Raw genomic sequence first — 19,722 nt, 5'->3', positions numbered from 1 at the left:
GCCATGTTTTTAATAAAAATGTGTGCCTATGTTCCAGCCACTATATAGATCTGTGACACCTCCGTACGTGATAATGCCACCCAATATGGTCTTCTCCAAACCTATGACAACTTCATTCTTCTCGGTCGACAGCTCTCACACATCGTTCGAACCAAAATCCCAGATGGAATAGCCTGACCTAAGGGCGGTTCACCAGATTCGAACTTGGTCTTCCAACTTTCCATGATGAAATAAGGGATGCCCCCCTGATATGCAAATATAGGATGTTAATAGGGCATGGAAAGCTCGAATTGAAACAATGGCACATTTCCTTACTACTAGGAAAAAACCACAACCTTGTCTTGTGTCAAAAAAAGGAGAACGGAACACACATATTTCCTTAACATAGAGAAACCTCACAGAAGTTACAGCGAATAAACGTGGTACAGATCAAAAAATTAGCCTAACCTAATGACCTCAATCACTCTAAAAGTTTTCTCTCCACAGCTCCACTCAAGCCACGCAGGGACAACAGCCATGTCGTACCGATACTCCGATGAGATCCCTCGCCACGTCGGTGATGATGCCACCCAGTATGTTCTTCTCCAGATCCCTGACAACGTCGCCCTTCTCCATCGGCAGTTCCCACACGCGGTTCCACCCGAAATCCCACGTCGAGTTGGCGTCGGGGTGGTCATTCTGAATGTCACTCTCAAGTATCCTACGCAGATTTTCGGCCGCGCGATTGTCACCCTGCTGCTGAGTTCTCTTGGACTTTGACATGTCCAGGCTCTCGACGTCGCCGTCCAGCTCTCTGACGAGATCGTCAAGGTATTGCAGCCTCAGGTTGGCGGTGCGCGCCACGCTGACCTCCTCCATGGCCTCGCTCCTCTTGCCTTTCCTTCTGACCACCTCCCGGGCCACATCGGAGAGGAGGTTGTTGCCTTTGTCGACCGACCAGTTCGGTGCACCGGCGTCAGCGTCGATGAAACTGACGGGAGCGTCAACTCTGACGATCGCCTTTGCGGTTTCCAGCAAGTACCGATCCTTTACCAGCAGTCTCATGAGCAGGAGTTGGTTCTCTGTCAAAGAATCGCATGTAACAACATGTGTCTTGTGATCCTGCAAATTTTCAGTACTGATGGACGTTGTGGTATGATCATCAGAGCCTGCAATAAAAGCATATGGTGCTCCATTCAATGGCTTTTTAAACAGAGTGAAAATTTCTTCAGTTTAGTACTACAGGACAATAGGACATCAAGAACATGCGTACCGTCAGTTAGATGCTCTTTCACTATCATTTGTTGCCGCTGTTCTTCCTCCTCGGTAAATGCTTCCCGTATCACTATCGTTTGTTGTTCTTGTTCTTGTTGTTCTTCCTCGGCAAATGTTTCAGGCATTTGTGTAGTCTCACTAGGTGTGTGGTTGATCCATTCATCCTGCATTTTACACCAAATTGCACGCTTCATTAGAATGATAATAAAATTTTGCACACGCGCAGATTGTTTAAGCAGGGTGCCTAGTTTGGACAAACTTACATTTGTCTCAGGAATCGTACTCTGATCCAAGACCTTCAAATCCTCAGTTAGCTGCTTTTTCACTATCATTTGTTGATGTTGTTGTTGTTGTTGTTGTTGTTGTTGTTGTTGTTGTTGTTGTTGTTGTTCTTGCTGCTGCTGTTCTTCCTCGGCAAATATTTCAGGTATCTGTGTAGTCTCACTAGGTGTGTGGTTGATCCTATCATCCTGCAATTTACACCAAATTCCACGCTTTATTAGAACGATGATAAAATGTGTGCACGGAGAGTTTAAGCAGAGTGCCTAGGTTGGACAAACTTACATTTATCTCAGCAATTGCAATCTGATCAAGGAACTTCAAATCCTCACTTGCATGTACAACAGTCTCTGCAGGAATTGTAGGATCACTGATTCCTTCAGTTATTTTCTGCAAAGGTTGGTCCAAAGAAATTGCTTCAGCTGTGCTGCTGTCTCTCACTACCACTGTCAATGGTTCCGACAAACCGACTCCGCCATGAGTGCTATCTGCTGGTTTGTTAGAACTGATAGTATCATTTACTTTTGCATCTACCTCATTCTCCTCTTGTGCCACTACAGTGTACTCAAGCTTCTTTCTCATATGTCCTGCTTCTGACAACAGTGACTTCTTGTTTTCCAACTTCCGGTTTGGTGCTTCGCTATGCGTTGCCCGACGATTTTGCGGTTCCCTCGGTGTTTCAGTTGCTTTCTCACTAGATCCTTCAGTTATTTTCTGTAATGGTTGGTCCAAGGAGGCTGCTCCAGTTATGTTGCGGCCTCTCACTACTATTGCCAATGGTTCTGACAAACCGCCTTCGCCATGTGTGCTATCTGCTGGTTTGCTAAAACTGACATGTTCTTTTGCAAGTTCTTCATTCTCCTGTTGTGTCACCACAGTATACTCAGGCTTCTTTTTCATATGCCCTGCTTCTGGCATCAGTGCCTTCTTCTTGTTTTCCAACTTCCGACTCGGCGTTTCGCTCTGCATTTCCCGACGATTCTGCGGTTTCCTCGGCTTGCTTTGTCTGTCTACATGTTTACTTTGCGCTTGATGTTTGACCTGATCTGTCTTCCCATTCTTTCCTGCAGCCTTGGTTTCTGCAGTGGCAAGGTTCTCCTTGTTAAGCTTCTCCCTCGCCTTCCTTGATTTCGCCTCGCCGTCTCTCCCCAGCAACCGTCTCATGCCAGTGGCCTGCTTCTTTCCAGCTGCTGCACTCTTCTCCTGAGCACTCTGCTTCTCTTCCTTGACAGGCCTGTTGTTGTCTGAATTCTTCCTGAATCTCTTCAAAAAATCCATCCTCTTACCCGAATCGGCGCGGCACCCGACGCTGACGGAGTTCTGCAGTTTGATTTCTTCAGCAATCCCCTTGTCCTCATGGATGATCCTCTCCTCTACTTCTTGTTTTTCATCAGCTCCTCTCTCTGCTGCTACCATCTTTCTCAGCACCTCCCTCATGGTCAGCCTTCCTTGCCTGCTATTACCAGTTGCAGTTGCAGGGTGTGATGAACTGTTTGACAGTGCAGCAGCACCCATTTCAGAGTCCCCAAAGTTTGTCTTCCACTCCCCTGACAACACAATCTTGTGCTGACCCTTCTCTGAAGCTATGATCCGTATCGGCAGTTTGCGGTTCATCGCATCTGCTTTGATCTCCATTCTTGGCACAGCTCCAGGTTTCACAAACCTCTCCGTCCCCTTGCGCTCCGCGACGGTCTTCGTTGTCGTCGACGTCGACGAAGGCAGGTTCTCCAGCCCCATCAGCTTGGCGATCACGCTCGGCATCCTCACCTTCGAGCCATCCTTTTCACCTTCAGAAGCACTGTTGATCTTGGAGCTGCCTGGACCAGACTGAATAACTGAGCTACTGTCTGCATTCCGATGGCTCTGAAATTTGTCGTGGACAACCATCTGCATGGAAGCATTTTTGGCACGCTCAGCATCTGAATCTTCGTCGACGATCTCCTCGATCCTCGCGGAGCGCGCCGCCGCCAAGCCCTTGCGGTTCTCCTTGCCCTTGAGCCCGCTCCCCGACCCTTCCATGTACCGGGAGGCGTCCTGGAGCATGACCAGCATGCTCAGCGCCTCCTCCATGTCCATGGACCCTCTGAAGAGCTTCCTCCGGGCCTCGTCGTCGGGCCTCCTCCTCCCGCCCGAGGAGTAGGCCGCCATGAGCATGTCGTTCAGGTCCTGCACCCCGATCGCCACTTCGCCGGCGGGCGCGCCTGTACCTCCTCCGGAAGGCGGCGGCGACGGCAGGAGGTAGCCGCCGCCGCCGCCGCCGCCGCGACGGGCCGTGTCCGGCTGGCGGAAGAAGACGGAGCCGTTGCGCGCCACGACCTCCATGTTCCGGAGCTTCCCGCCGTCGCTGAGCGCGAGGGCCAGCGCCGCCATCTGCACGTCGACGCTGCTCGCGACGACGGCATGCTCTGGCTTGCGGTCCCCCGCGTCTCCTCCCTGGAACGGCACGATGGCGCGCGCGTCGGCGTCGGCGGCGACAGGGCGTCCTCGCCGTGGCTTGGCCGCGCTGGCCACGGCGGCATTGCTGGTGCTGGGTTGCTGCTGGTGCTGCGATCGAGCGCAGTGGAGGTCAATTGGTTACGACGGTATAGAAGATTTGGAGCGCAGATGCATCAAGATTTTGGGTTGGGGCTTGTGCTCTGCTTACTGATGATCTCGGTGCCGTCGTTGCTTCTGGTCTGCTCGATCGAGGGGCGGCTGCTGCCTGCTGCGGCCTCTGGCTTGTAGATGGTTTCTGAGAGTTCGAGCAGGCATCTGCAACAGACATCAAATTCAGTAGTCATGCAGCACCATCAGAATTTCTACATGGTCTTTTCGATGAGTACCAGTATCATCAGTTCATCATAGTCACTGCTTGAACGAGAACTGAGTGCAAAGGAAATGCAAGAGCAGAGTGCAAAGCAAACACCGACGGGAAAACATAACATACCCCGAGACGCGGCGGCGGCATTCGACGCCGATGCGGCCGACGGCGAGCCGAAGCCGAGCCTCTGGCGGCGTCGGCGGAGGTCGTGCAGCATCTTCTGGGCGAAGTCGGAGCCGAGGTCAGGCACCCTGGCGGCCATCCCTTACCTGTCCGTCACCAGACGACACGCCCACCGCCCCTGCACCGCACCATGAAACAAAACCACCGGCCGGGGAAAGAAGGTTAGGTGCGGTGCCTGAAAAACACAATGCCGTCGGGTTGGTGCGTGAGAGCGCCCAGGCGGCAAGGCCTCTCGTTTTCCTCCACCTCTTTTCCCTACCTTTCTTGAGGAATGGGTCAGTGAGAGAGGGGAGTGAGGTGGGGGGTCTCGTCCGTCCGGGGAGCAATCTGCAGCTGCGGTGGTGGATGGATGCTTTCAGGCGGTGGTGAGAGCAGGAAGGATTGATTGCCGTGGAAGTTACTACATGCGTATGATGCCACTGGCCTCTTCTGTCCGGTCCGGTCTGGTTTGCATCTCCAGTTCACCCACATTCCAAGCAAACTACTTACCACCCAAAAGCAAACTACTTGCCGCATTTGGGAATAATCACCCATAATATCTGCCTGCGGCTTTTGATTAGTAGGTGGTAGTGGGGGTGGTTAGGTTAATGCCCTCCCTTTTGACCATGATTTGCAGGGAGAGTATAATGTGGAAAACGTAAAGTGGGTTTTTGGTTGTGACATTGACAAAAAAAGATACTACTACAGTTTTAAATAAGGTACTACTGAGCTTTAAAAAAAAAGAATGTACTGTACTGATATGCACCAAAGTTTTTAAGAGAGAGGATGATTGGTTGAGGTGCGGCTGCGAGTTAAAACATGCATTTTCAGTACTGCGCAAGGCTTGGAAAGATGCTCACGTTTGGGGCTGTACTGTACACTACTCAACTCCCTCCTGCGCCATTGGTTTTGCCTGCCGTTAGGATGATGATGATGATTAAGAGACGGTTATGCTACACCATCTCCGGTATTAAGGGCCTACAGCGACCTCCTTAAATACCATTTATCAGAATATACTTCGTGACCATACTAGATAGCCATCCATTGTATAACTAGCTAGTACTCCTAGTAGTCAAACATTTCTAATTTTGGCCACTGATATACATATATACAAAGATTATCGAGATTGGTCAAATAAAAATCACAAAATATATTGCATGACTATGTATCTCTTTACTAACAAATTCATATTAAAAAAAGGATCATATTCCATCTTGAAGACATCATCAATATCTAAAACATCATATCAGAGATACTACTACAAAACACTGGTTACGGTACAACAAGTTTGAGCTGAGCTCCACACCTTTTTTCCTGTCCTGGAATTTGTGTGGTTTTACAATTATGATTTACTCATAAAGGAACAGGACAGGCCATGCATCATACCAGCACAAACTGTACAAAAACGAAGACAGGTATCAAAAGTTCGACAACACAAACAAGATGGATAGTGGCGACCAACACAAACCTAAAAGCGATCAAAAGTTCGAGAAAAAGCTCAAAGTAAACCATATGACACACATAACAGGCCACCTAATCAGGTTCCCTCTGCACAACAAGTCATGGCTTGCAACAGTTCTTAGGTGCAACATCACCCTCAGGACTAAACACTGCACTTGCCGGTCACCTAAAGTTCCTTCATCAATACATTTTTAATTCAGAAAGAACCATCTAATGCTCACAGCAACATCAAGCGACTCGACCCGACTCGACTCTTTATTTTATTTTTACTATACATATACATACTCGCATTTACATACCTCAAAGGGACAAAAATGGTTGGCAGTGCACACAAGCTGCAGGAGGGGAGAACACAAGGCCTCGCTCATCTATCACTAGCATGGGCAGCAAGATGGGCAGTCAGTTTCCTATATACTTGTGGGAAGCGTTGGCCATCAGGGCAGTCGCCGCCTGAAGTTCCTGCTGGTGCCTTGGTATGTCCGGACCAGCAGGCCAACACCCAACCCGACGCCCACGCATATGCCGAGGCCGATCCCGACTCCAACCCGCACGCCAGCATTAAACCATGAAAGCTCACCATCCTCGCCCTCTAGAAAGTCCTGCCTCGAGTACAAGCTGTTATAGTCCATGTCCACGTCTGTCTCAGACTTGGGATCATAGAATTCTGATACCTGAAATGGGAGACGGGAAAGGAAATAATACTGTCAATTATCCCATCAAATTTGGACTTGGTGTTCAACAGATATGGCAGCAAATAACTGAATATTCAGATTCTAACATAGTTCTCCTTGGAATCTCGATTGCAGTTTCCTTGATTGAGAAACATGTTTGGTATTGTTCTTACAAAATAACAAGTGAAAATGACTTGATGCTAGTCAAGCAAGATAAAATAAAGGGCAGGCATAAATCAACAGCCAGAAGTTGATCACGAGCCCGAATGAATACTTGTGTGATAGCACTAAGAGAACTGCCACATGAGCATAAATCTGGGCAGCAGGCCCAGTCAACCAATGGAATTTGTACTGAAAAAAATTGCCAGTCTGCTTTTCATTCTTATGGTCTTACTATGCTGTGTCGCTAAAGTCTAAGGTTCTGCGTGCTGTACAATTCACCCATTTAGTTAGAATTCAAGCATTTGGCAGTCGGCACATGTACTTGAGAATGCCAGAGTAGGGCATCTAACAGCTACAACGTAAAGAGTGAAGTTACTCTAGCTAGGATAACCTGAGTCAAAAATATAAACTTCATGCTATATGTAGGATCAATATGGATAATTTGGCTTGTGGGGTAACCAAGGAAACTGAAAATTGTTGTAATGAATGGTATATCCATGAGTCTACAACTTCTGCCATGAGGTAGCAACCTTAAAACCCTCTATCCAGTATCCATAGGTACGTATAGTGATTTTGAGTTAAAAGTAGACAACAGTGGCATCTCTATAAAACTGCAATTGAGATTCCATGGGTAATGATCTGAACTGATGGACTTGAGCACTGAAAATTCTCAAAGTGAACATGCCTTAAGGTACAGTACTACAGTATCAATCAGGTGCCTAAGTTCCTAGTTCAGATGAGCATACATCTTCTAGCCAGATAGTATTCTTTTTTACAATGACACCTGTCAGTGTTCAGTTTCACCTACGGTTCATTCTGTTTAAAGAGTGTATGCACAGCGCAAATGTCCAAAATATGCACCACAACAAGAAGTTTCATCGTGGGATATGTATTGACTAGTTACTGTTACAAGGTCCTATATTTTCTCCTAGTCATCCTCATAAAAGAATAATTAAGCAGCAGGTCAGAAGCAAGATTCAGAAAGAAAAGATTGCACTTGCACAACATGCTGCAATCTGTATCATGTGCAAGCCTATTTATCCTGGTATATAGTGGGTTCCTTCGCAATAGCATCAATATCAGAAATGGGTCGAAATATGTTGGTATTAATTTAGTAGCACCAACATAAGATCGCATATATACGTGTAGGTAAATAGGAGCCTATTTATCCTGCTGAAGTTAAAATTTTGATTGTGCGCACTACTTGCAAGAATATATAAAAATGGTACATTCAATATAGCTAAATGGGCTATATAAGCAAGAGAGGTCGGGTTAGACCAAACTTGACATGGGAGGAGTCCGTGAAGAGAGATTTGAAGGACTGGAATATCACCAAAAAAACTAGACATGGACAGGGGTGCGTGGAAGTTATCTATCCATGTGCCAGAACTATGAGTTGGTTTCAAGATCTTATGAGTTTCAGCTCTAGCCTACACCAACTTGTTTGGGACTAAAGGCTTTGTTGTTTTTGTTGTTGGCTATATAAGAAATTTACCCAGAGAGGATACATTTCAATTGATGTTTATCATAGCGAATATGGCACGGGCACATCACCATTGTGCTAGAAAAATGCCGATTAAACTAAAACAGTCCAGCACCCCTCCCAATATTTTTAAGCCCGGGTGATCATACAATGTTATATTAAAGGGACAGACATGAGATCAAACAAATGCCAGGAACTCTAGTGATGGTGACTGTGTGGATACGCAGTGAAATACCTTCACAGAGTCCCCGTGTGAGTTCTCTGTATGTAGTTCAGTTGCTTCATTCTCAGGGATAGAGTCCAGCTTCAGTTTCATCTGGGACTTCCTCCGTGATATATACTGGACCGTCTTGGTTAATATAATTGGCGTGCCAGAGAAAGTGCCAGCAATGTAAACCTCGACAACAGGATGCGCAGAGTCTGGGCCCGTGGACATCTTCCCCTTCAAGAAACCACTAGACGATGCCGAGGATTGGCACTTGATATTCCATTTCTTGCTGCTGCTCTTCGGTTCCCCGACCACACCATTGGCATTGCATAACTCCAGGTCCCCGGTGAGCAAGAGATCGTTCTTATCAAACACCTGGAACCTTACGCTCCCCGTCATCCTTATGCTATCCGTGCTCACGTACGTGGCCTCCTCGGTCTTCTTGTCGATCCTGTCCCTTCTGAGGGACGACGAGACGAACTCGGTGTGCATGCTGCTCCGCCGCCCGTTGACCTCGATGACCGTGTCGGGGGACAGCGGGATGTGGTTGAGCGTGAGATGGTCCGGCGCGGACTCGTCCACCATGCAGTTGCTGACCCTCACGTAGAACACCTTGAGGTCGAGCCAGGGCGAGGACCTCGACGCGTAGAGCGGGTGCATGATGATCTTCCTGGCAGCCTCAAAAGCCACCCCGTCGCCCATCTTGATCTTATTGCCGCGCCGCCACGACGAGGAGAAGACGCAAGCTACAGCACCACAGAAGCTGCTATTCCTCTATACCTGTGAAAGATAAATTTGAGGTTAGTACAAGAAGAGCTGGGTTTAAGTGACATAATCTTAAGAAAATCCATCTAGCCGCCTAATTTTAGCACGAACACCCGGTCAATTTATTGCATAGAACATCGAACATGAATTCGATTGACTGCAGGCACCGGGGGAACGGGGGCTCAATCGAGACCGGGAAATTTGGGAAATTATTAAGCTGCTAATAGATAATACGGACTGCACAACCCGACAATCAAAATCCACGACGAACCGTACGGATCGGCGCGCCCATCCCATCCCAGAAAAGAAATTTTCTAATTCGATTGCCCATGGCAAAGAGAAAACGAAAAAAAAATGGCAAAACGAGCAGGTTAGGGTTCGTCACCAGCAAAGGGGATCAATCCCTGGGCGGGCGGGCTCCGGGCGGATCTCCACCGCGCACCGGTGGAGCCGAGGAGGAGGCGGAGGCGGACGCCGGGTCGGAGAGGAGAATCCCCTCCGTCTGGTGCTTCCGTTGGGTGGACGGAGGGGCGCGCTGGCGGGGGATCGCGAGAGGGGCAGGGAAAAGGGAGGAGGATAAGCACTCGGCGGCTAGGGGAGAGGCCTGGAGGTGGAGGGGGTATATTCGATATTTTCCGGGTCGTTTTTGGACGCAATACCGTGGATGGTTTTGGTCTTTCTCACCGTTTGACTATGTATGTTTTGGTGGTTTTTTCTTCGCTACAAATTGCCATCTTCTTTCTTTTCCGGGGTTTGCCTTCCAAATTGTCGTCTTCATATTGCGTTTTTTTGCAGCTAGGCTGTACACACACACACACACGCACCAATTTTGGTGTCTTGGTAGCAGAGGTGAATTACAATCACAACAGAACTAGCATTGATGCTGTCTCGTGAGAGAGCGGGCAGGCGAACGAAACCCTAGTCGGCGCCCCACCTACTCCCCCTCTAGCGCCCTGTTAGAGTGTGTTTTCGGACAAAGCACATGCGGCGTCGGCAAAGAGGTCCTGGTCAAAGGTGGTCTGCATGGTTCGGCGACGGACTCGGCGCCTGACCTGGACCTGTCGTGCAGTGGCACGAGTGCTTTGGGTTTTCTTTAGTGAGTCTTCGAGTTTGGTTTTGGACGACAAGGCGGCTGTGTAGGGATAATGTTCTCCATGCTCTACTCCGTTAAGACTTAAGAGGATTCGTGGAGCCCGGTCTCCAATGATTCTTTCGAGATTTGGTCGGATTTAGATTTCCGGTGGATCCATCTTGATTTGATTGGCTTTTTGTGGCCTTTGAAGTTGTTGCACGCCACTCCCATCGTCCGGAATTACTTGTCTAAAAATTGGATATATTTAAACGTATTTTAAGTTTTAGATACATCAATTTCTATCCATTTTTACGACAAATTTACTATCACATTTCCCCCTAAAGAGTTATTGGCACCAGTTCCCCCCTAGAAATTATCGGTGTTTTATCCCAAACCCCAAATAAGGAGTGCCTTATCCATTTCGCAAATGTATGCGGGCCCATGCGATCAGATGATTAGCTACAAGGAGGGAGATGTATGTACCCAAACCCCGGACGGCCACACGTGGGGTGCGCGTGGCTCCCACACCGACCCAAGCCGCCGCAAGTTGGTTCATCCATTTCAACCTCCCACGAAAATATCTCCCCTTCCCTGTCTCCATCCGCGACTGATTTAGTATTTACTCCCTCCGTAAACTAATATAAAAGCGTTTAGATCACTATTTTAATGTTCTAAACATTCTTATATTAGTTTACAGAGGGAGTAATTTCGTCGAGGCCGTCCAAGTTAGTTGGAGGCTCTCGGCAGCCCGCGTGGGCAGGCCACCAGATCCAACGTACTGCTGTACCACCTATCTGCGCAAGATCCGGGCTTGTCTTCTGGCTCGTGGCACAGTAAATCAAATCGCGAGGGCCGTCCCTCAAACGCGAATCCCTCCCGCGCGAAAAAGGACAAAGAATTGCGCTGCGGAGTTTGCACGCGCGCAGCAGGCGTGTGCAGTGCGACTCAAGGAAAAGTGAAGTTGGAGCAACTCGATCTAGGAATTGTTCGGTCACCATATATACGAGATGATAGAGCCTGCTCCCTCCATTTGGATATGAATGTCGCAGCCGTCCGGTAACACATGGGATCGTCAAAACGTGGCCTTCATGGATTTCGGGGTTTCTTTTCCCCTCATTTTCTTTAATTTTATACTGGCGATTTCAACTCAAATTATTTTTAAGTAAACGCATGTGTCGGCACGATAACTTCATCCATCGACATCCTCCTTTGTGCGGTCGATGGGGACGACATCCTCCTCATCATTCACCCTGATGAGGGGCCTGGATCCCACGCGGCCGCCAGATTTGCCGTCGCCACGAAGGAGGATCCAGCGGGTGCAGCTTGCGCTATGGGAAGAGTTCATGTAGTTGTGCGGCGTTTGGGACGGAAGATTCTGCTCCGTCGCCAAGTTGAGCCAATAGGTTCCGTTCTTACACAGCGTCATTGTCTCAGAATGTGCAGGGGGAGGCAGCTAGGGCTTTGGTGATGGGACGTCTCGCCGCCAGGTTTTTATCCCTTAGGATGAAGCCACGTGGTCATCCGAACGACCGCATTGGGAACCAGAGGAATGGTGAATGTCATTAATGGCATGTGGTGGTTAATTACCGGTCATGTCGACCTACTCGCCAGCCAGTGATTGATAGTCGTATGATGACTCTATTAAAGTGCCATTTTGGTCCGAAATCATCATATTGACGGATCGGATCAGTATGGCAACTCTCCTAGAGTTGCTCTTAGGGTCCATTATTTTTTTAAGTGTTTGGTTTATGTTTTGTCACATCGGTGATTTGCACACACTGACTGTAAAATAGTAAGACCTGCCTAACTACATATCCGACCTATCATCTACCTCTACCTGCAGTGGCGTTGGACGAAAACCTCTCGGAATTTGTCAATTGCCTAGCTCGTCCGCGAGCAAAAACGAGAAGGAAACCGACTGCTCTTCTGACGCGCACACGCTGTGGTCTGTGGAGCTAGCACAATACAGAGAGATACTACGGCAAAGTCGCAGGGGACGCGTCATCTCATGCAAAGTTTCCTTGTCGACAGCGATCTGGGTAGGCACTAGACAGCCATGCATGCATCATGGCGGCACGGCAGTCAACGGGACAAAATCCTTCGAACCAGTTCACAAATTCATCGGCACATATACACACATATAATGGACGGCAAGCAAAATCCCACACGCCATTACATCACAACTTTGCCTCATTTTTGACATTGCCAAGACTATATAATACTGTAGATTAGAGAGAGCACCACACGGCTCCACTTCTTCTCAAACTGGTAACCAGCAAACGATGCGTCTATCCAAAGGAGAAACATGACAGCACCAGATAAGGGAGAGGCTAATCAGTAATCACAACCAAAGCACGGCAGGCGGCACGACTTAACCGCGCATCACATTCCACTTGTAAATCCTGACGGCAATAGCCAACAATTATATACTGATAATCAACGGAGAACCAGTAAAATAGGACCAAATCATGCTGCGACAAACTATTCCCCTCCTACTTTGAAGGACTAGTCATACGCAGGCATGAAGAAAAAGGCATTGCAGATATTCCAGGGAGTGGTAGCATACAACTAGCAGAAAAGAATGGCACATACATGACCAGGTATAGTGTCTTTCTCTCGAAAATCAGGTACAGTATTGGGCAAAACACAAAATGCCTGCTTATTATTGCTGTACAACAGACAGGTTGTGAGGCATCAGGGACGAGCTAATATGAGGATGAGTGATCTGAGCAGAGGCAATCGTCCACCAACTGCCGGAGGTTGGGGTTCTCCAAGGCCGCCGCGACTCTCTCCTTGTCGTTCAGCTGCTTGTTTACTGCCAATTCAGCATGTTAACGTCGTACATACCAAAGTACCACTGTTCAAACACAATTGTGCTATACAGCTGCCGTTCTCGTTTTGCCGAGTTCAGCAGGTGCAAAGTAAAAGGGATGCATTGGATATTTTTACAGATAATACTGCCCTGTGATGAGCTATAATATCAGATTGACAGACACAAGCTTAGCCATGAGTTAGATATCTTCTGTCATCTTACGCACCTGATTCTTCATTAGCAAGAGATCCTGGAGCAACTTTTATGTCAATCTGCACATGCATACACAAGAAAGAAAGGAGTCATAGTACTACTGAATAAAATAATTCAACAAGAATCATTATGAAAGAGGGGCATTTTCTTTTGGTGGAGTTCGTTTGCATTATAGCTAGCTCGAAATCTTAACAGTGCTACTGAAGACAGACCATCTGAGCAGATAACTTGTAGATCCATGAATAGTATTATACAGTAAATAAAAGTTCAAAAGAATCAAGATGATTTATAGTTCCTCTGAGGCAGATAAACCCCCCATCATAAATGGTTCAGTAGGTTTATGAGCGCTCTTATAGATTGTAGGAGTTTCTACATGCACACAATTTACAGTGTATGGCTTGTGCTGCCTGTCTGCTTCTCTTGATACACACAATGTTTACGAATTTGCAAACATGCACATGTGTAGTATATGTGTGGCAAGTGTCTTGATGGACGAACAAACAATACGTTTGTAATAGTTAACTCTGTGACATTCCATCTATCCCATATTTCACCGAACAGAGACAGAGGAAAAGAAAAATATTGCCTAATTGAGCATGCATGTAAACTCTAAAACACTGGATAATGGCTGCTGATGGCACGTATGCTACGTAAAACATAATGTAATCTATAAAGCATCTCAATTAGTTGACTTAATCAGAACCTGATGAACACAGAAAGGGATCCATATAGAAACATGCTAAGCACCTTGTAATGCGGAGGAAAGTTTTGCATCAATTTAAGCCTGAGGCACAGACCAATCACTGTGGCCATACTGCAGTGTTGCACAGTTGGGGTGAAGGTTATCCTGCAAGCAATTGTAAGGTGTGAACAGTGATCCCCAAAAGTTTAAGCAGGATGATAGTTCTTGACTTCTTGCGTGAAACAAAACAGATTTTGTACGAACAGATTGTACTGTACAACGAGGATGTTTCATTTGCAATACGTAAATGCATTCTGAAGCTCGCAGATCCCGTATACAGAGTGAAGATGATATATAAGGATGAGCAACCTAGTGGGAAACCAAATCCCAAGCAGCAAGGAGAGGCATACTTTTTTTTACTTTAATTTATTTTTGATAAAAAGCAGTGAGCGCTGCACTTGTGTATGCAGCGTGCTTTCAAGATCACGCTCTGAATCTCCACTGAGATATAAACGAGAAAGGATCATATATGGTAGCTATTATCTGTGATAATAATCATCTTGTCACGGGTGTAAATCCAAATCTGGCTAGCCGGACTGCGTGAACCGGGCACGGGTTCTACATTTCCACTACAAACCCACAATGATTCTGGCTGCTAATACAACTAGTACTACAGGACACTGCAAGAGTAGCAATGAACATTGGAAATTATTGGAAATTAACACTGAGTGCTACTAGTACCTCCTAGTCCCAGCCCCTACTAATTTGGCAATTTGGTACCCTGACAATCAGAAGAAAACTTGAGCAGCACAGTCTTGCAGGCGTACGTACTGGATGTGGCCGAGCTTCTCGTCGACGGAGACGGACTCCTGGGAGAGCACGCTGAGCTGCTCCAGCGAGTAGGGGTGCTCCGGGTCCTTGATGTCCCGCACCGTATCTGCACGCACGCGCCCAAGTCAGTCAGTTCCCCCGTCGCCGTCGGTGAAGCCAATCCAATCAATCAATGGAGGGAGGAAAAAACGAAAGAGGAAACCGAGTAGGGGATCCGGGCGCTTCCGTTACCGAAGACGTCGAGCGCGTCGAGCGCCGCGTGCGCGGGGTGGGCGGCGCGCTCCGGCCGCTCGTGCACCACCGGGTTCGCGTTGATCATCCCCACCGTCATCTCCCCCTCCCCCTCTTCCCCGGCGCGGCGCGGCGGTGCTCTGCCGTGCGACTTCGGTCGTCGGCCGAGAGCGAGAGACAGAGCGACAAGAGGACAAAACTGTTGGCGAGCTAGCAGTTTCGGTTTGGGGAAAAGTCGGGCGAGCGAGCCGGTTTTGCTAATCCGGTGGGCCGCGGCCCGCTAACTTTCCCGCGACATGCGAGATGCCGCCGCCCTGGAGCTCCACGCCGGGGCGCCGCGGACGGCGCTCGCCGCCGCCGCCGACCACTGCGCGCGCCTCCTGCGGCAGTGCGGCGCGGCCGCCAACCCGGGCGCCGGGCGCGCCGTCCACGCGCGCGCCGTCAAGGCCGGCCTCCTCGCCAGCGCCTACCTCTGCAACAACCTCCTCTCCTACTACGCCGCCGCCGGAGGAGGCGGCGCCCTCGGCCTCCGGGAGGCGCGGCGCCTGTTCGACGAGGTCCCCGCGGCGCAGCGGAACGTGTTCACCTGGAACTCGCTGCTGTCGAGCTACGCCAAGTCGGGCCAACTGGCCGACGCGCGCGCCCTGTTCGCGGAAATGCCCGAGCGCGACGCCGTGTCGTGGACCGTCATGGTCGTGGGGCTCAACCGCGCCCGCCGCTTCGGGGAGGCCGTCGAGGCGTTCCTGGACATGGTTGGGGACAGGCTGGCGCCGACGCAGTTCACGCTCACAAACGTGCTCTCGTCGTGCGCGGCCGCGGAGGCCGGCGGGGCCGGGAGGAGGGTGCACTCCTTCGCCGTCAAGCTCGGGCTGGGCGGCTGCGTGCCCGTGGCCAACTCGGTGCTCAACATGTACGGCAAGTGCGGGGACGCCGAGACAGCGAGGGCTGTGTTTGAGAGGATGCCGGCGCGGAGCGTGTCGAGCTGGAACGCCATGGTGTCGCTCGACGCCCGTCTGGGGAGGATGGACCTTGCTTTGTCCTTGTTCGAGAGCATGCCGGACCGGACCATTGTCTCATGGAACGCGGTCATCACGGGGTACAACCAGAATGGGCTTGACGCCAAGGCACTGTGGTTCTTCTCCCGGATGCTGTGCGATTCTTCTTCCATGGTGCCGGATGAATTCACAATCACCAGTGTCCTGTCAGCTTGCGCCAACCTTTGCATGGTGAGCATCGGAAAGCAGGTGCATGCATACATCTTACGGAGCGGAATGCCGTGCGTCGGTCAGGTCACCAATGCCCTCATCTCAATGTATGCCAAGTCCGGCAGCGTTGAGAATGCCAGGGGGGTGATGGACCAGGCAGTGGTGGCCGATCTGAATGTGATATCCTTCACCGCTCTCCTGGAAGGCTATGTCAAGCTTGGAGATATGAAGCGTGCAAGGGAGATCTTCGATATCATGACCAACCGAGATGTCGTCGCCTGGACTGCGATGATCGTCGGCTACGAGCAGAATGGTTACAACGACGAGGCCATGGAGCTCTTCAGGTCAATGATCAGAAGCGGACCAGACCCAAACAGCTATACGCTCGCTGCTGTTCTTAGCGTCTGCGCGAGCCTGGCATGTCTTGACTACGGCAAGCAGATCCACTGTAAGGCCATCAGATCACTGCAGGAACAATCCAGCTCCGTCAGCAACGCCATCGTCACCATGTACGCGAGGTCAGGCAGCCTGCCATTGGCGAGGAGGGTGTTTGATCGGGTCCGCTGGCGCAACGAGACGGTGACATGGACGTCGATGATCGTAGCCTTGGCGCAGCATGGCCTGGGAGGAGACGCCGTTGGCCTGTTTGAAGAAATGCTCCGAGTCGGCGTGAAGCCGGACCGAATAACCTATGTCGGCGTGCTCTCAGCGTGCACCCATGCTGGCTTTGTGGACCAAGGGAGGATGTACTACCAGCAGATGCAGGACAAGCATGGCATCGTGCCTGAGATGAGCCACTATGCGTGCATGGTCGACCTGCTCGCCCGTAGCGGCCTGCTCTCCGAAGCTCAGGAGTTTATCGGGCAAATGCCCGTGGAGCCTGACGCGATCGCCTGGGGGGCGCTGCTCTCGGCCTGCAGGGTCCACAAGGACGCGGACCTGGCGGAGCTGGCGGCGGAGAAGCTGCTGTCGATCGACCCCGGCAACAGCGGCGCCTACTCGGCGCTCTGCAACGTCTATGCCGCCTGCGGGAGGTGGGGCGACGCGGCGATGGCTTGGAAGCGGAGGAAGGACGGAGGTGTGAGGAAAGAGACGGGGTTCAGCTGGACGCACGTGCGCGGCAGGGTCCACGTCTTCGGGGCGGATGACACCCTGCACCCGCAGAGGGAGGCTGTCTACAGGATGGCTGCCAAGATGTGGCAGGATATCAAGAAGGCTGGCTTCGTGCCGGACCTCCAGTCGGTCCTGCACGACGTCGATGACGAGCTCAAGGAGGAGATGCTGAGCCGGCACAGTGAGAAGCTCGCCATCGCGTTCGGCCTCCTGGCCACGCCGGAGGGGACGACGCTGCGGGTCATGAAGAACCTGCGGGTGTGCAACGACTGCCACACGGCGATCAAGTTCATCTCCAAAGTCGCGGACAGGGAGATCATCCTGCGGGACGCCACGAGGTTCCACCATTTCAGGGATGGGTTATGTTCTTGCAAAGATTATTGGTAGAAGACCTTCTGATTCCCAAGGAAGGAGGAATGAATGCGTTGTTGGTTCATTCTTGCAGATCTAACCGCTCCAGAAGAAGGGGCAGGTCTATGGTTCATACATGTCAGCAGCACACTGCGGTATTCCAGATGGATCGCAACAAGTCGCCTGGCCCAAATGGGTTCCCGGCTGAATTTTGCCAAAAAAATTGGGAAGTCGTCAAGTGGGATTTGAAATCTCTGCTTGATGACTTTCATATCGGACAAATAGATCTCTAGGCTTAGTTATGGCGTAGTTGCCTTGATCCCAAATGCAGGGATGCTAAATGAATACAAAAATTCAAACCCATTTGTCTCCTCGACGTGAGTTTCAAAATTATTACAGAGGTTCTCATGAATAGGAACCATCGAATCAAAGCCGGATGGATGAAGTGGCGCCAAGCTTCTGGCATTCTCTGTGACAAGAGAGTGCCACAAAAGTTAAAAGGCAAGTTCTACAGGACGGCGGTTCGACCCGCAATGTTGTATGGCGCGGAGTGTTGGCCGACTAAAAGGCGACATGTTCAACAGTTAGGTGTGGCGGAGATGCGTATGTTGAGATGGATGTGTGGCCACACGAGGAAGGATCGAGTCCGGAATGATGATATACGAGATAGAGTTGGGGTAGCACCAATTGAGGAGAAGCTTGTCCAACATCGTCTGAGATGGTTTGGGCATATTCAGCGCAGGCCTCCAGAAGCTCCAGTGCATAGCGGACGGCTAAAGCGTGCGGAGAATGTCAAGAGAGGGCGGGGTAGACCGAATTTGACATGGGAGGAGTCCGTTAAGAGAGAGCTGAAGGATTGGAGTATCACCAAAGAGCTAGCTATGGACATGGGTGCGTGGAAGCTTGCTATCCATGTGCCAGAGCCATGAGTTGGTTGCGAGATCTTATGGGTTTCACCTCTAGCCTACCCCAACTTGTTTGGAACTAAAGGCTTTGTTGTTGTTGTTGTTGTTGTTGTAGGTTCTCATGAATAGGCTGAATTGCGTAGCTGGTGCCGTGATTTCCCCTTTCCGGACAGCTTTTGTTAAGGGCAGACACATAATGGATGGGTTAATTGTACATGAAACCTTCAATATTATCCATACCAGAAAACAAGATGCTCTTCTTTCCAAAGATGATTCTGAAAAGGCCTATGAGAAAATAAAATTAGATTAGTGTTCATTAGTTTCCAGAACCATTTAGAGACATAGGCTTTGTTCATGTAACTGAGATTTTGTACACCCAAACCACCCTGGTCCTTTTTGTAAACACACCACCAACCGTCTAACTAGTGTTTTAACACAGGACAGGAATCACTATAATTCGAAACATATATGTGAAGAATCAATGCCTGTCCTGTGTCATAACTAAGCCTGGTGATTCCTAGTTCTGGGCTGGGTTAATTGCCAACAAGAAAATTTATTTTTTATTTATGCAAACACCGTGTGGGTAATGGCAGACACACGTGGTTTTGGGAAGATTGGTCGATTGGTAATAGGCCATTAGTGGGATCCTATCCTCGCCTGTATAGCATTTGCCTAACTAATAATGTTGGTGTTGCAGATGTTCTGAAGAATGGACGGGACTATGTTAAATTTAGAAGAACCTTGTGTGGGGGTGATACTCTGACTATTTTGGAAGAGTATTCAGGAACCTTAATGCAGAAACACACGTTGCTGATTGTGATGATACGGTCGAGCGGTCAATCGCTGCTAATGGGATGTTTTCTGTCAAATGCATGTACAGAGCTTTACGGGCGCACGAGTTCCTCTGGAAAGTCAAATGCTGATGAAAATCAAAGTCTTTCTGTGGAATAACAGCATGCGAAGGACAATTTGCTGCACCGAGGATTGCGTGGAGATGGTTCCTGCCGGTTCTGCGGGTGTCCTGAAACTATCCATCTTTCGCCAAGTTCCTGATATTCTTTG

At 49.6% G+C, this 19,722-nt stretch overlaps 4 protein-coding genes across 4 annotated transcripts; 1 reads left to right on the top strand and 3 right to left on the bottom strand.

The window, feature by feature from the left end:
• Positions 1–290: 290 nt before the first annotated feature.
• On the bottom strand, positions 291–4,957 carry LOC123105196 (uncharacterized). Its single transcript, XM_044527210.1, has 7 exons — positions 4,776–4,957; positions 4,460–4,634; positions 4,178–4,284; positions 1,819–4,077; positions 1,518–1,724; positions 1,253–1,418; positions 291–1,148 (listed from the first exon to the last, which is right to left on the bottom strand). The coding sequence occupies exons 2-7, from the start codon at positions 4,593–4,595 to the stop codon at positions 493–495; spliced, it is 3,531 nt and encodes a 1,176-aa protein (XP_044383145.1). The 5' UTR covers positions 4,596–4,634; positions 4,776–4,957; the 3' UTR covers positions 291–492.
• Positions 4,958–6,184: 1,227 nt separating this feature from the next.
• Positions 6,185–9,893, bottom strand: LOC123105197 (uncharacterized protein At1g01500). Its single transcript, XM_044527211.1, has 3 exons — positions 9,631–9,893; positions 8,508–9,260; positions 6,185–6,627 (listed from the first exon to the last, which is right to left on the bottom strand). The coding sequence occupies exons 2-3, from the start codon at positions 9,180–9,182 to the stop codon at positions 6,391–6,393; spliced, it is 912 nt and encodes a 303-aa protein (XP_044383146.1). The 5' UTR covers positions 9,183–9,260; positions 9,631–9,893; the 3' UTR covers positions 6,185–6,390.
• Positions 9,894–12,872: 2,979 nt separating this feature from the next.
• Positions 12,873–15,296, bottom strand: LOC123105195 (protein AE7-like 1). The gene is made up of 5 exons (XM_044527209.1): positions 15,087–15,296; positions 14,856–14,961; positions 14,090–14,189; positions 13,356–13,401; positions 12,873–13,132 (listed from the first exon to the last, which is right to left on the bottom strand). The coding sequence occupies exons 1-5, from the start codon at positions 15,184–15,186 to the stop codon at positions 13,023–13,025; spliced, it is 462 nt and encodes a 153-aa protein (XP_044383144.1). The 5' UTR covers positions 15,187–15,296; the 3' UTR covers positions 12,873–13,022.
• A 63-nt stretch (positions 15,297–15,359) lies between these two features.
• On the top strand, positions 15,360–18,116 carry LOC123105192 (pentatricopeptide repeat-containing protein At2g22070). Its single transcript, XM_044527205.1, has one exon. The coding sequence runs from the start codon at positions 15,383–15,385 to the stop codon at positions 17,789–17,791; it is 2,409 nt and encodes an 802-aa protein (XP_044383140.1). The 5' UTR covers positions 15,360–15,382; the 3' UTR covers positions 17,792–18,116.
• Positions 18,117–19,722: the final 1,606 nt, after the last annotated feature.

This window comes from Triticum aestivum, chromosome 5A (genome assembly GCF_018294505.1).
Source record: "Triticum aestivum cultivar Chinese Spring chromosome 5A, IWGSC CS RefSeq v2.1, whole genome shotgun sequence".
NCBI lineage: Eukaryota > Viridiplantae > Streptophyta > Magnoliopsida > Poales > Poaceae > Triticum > Triticum aestivum.
Note: the sequence above shows the minus strand (reverse complement) of the source record. Positions and strands in the feature narration are given on the sequence as shown.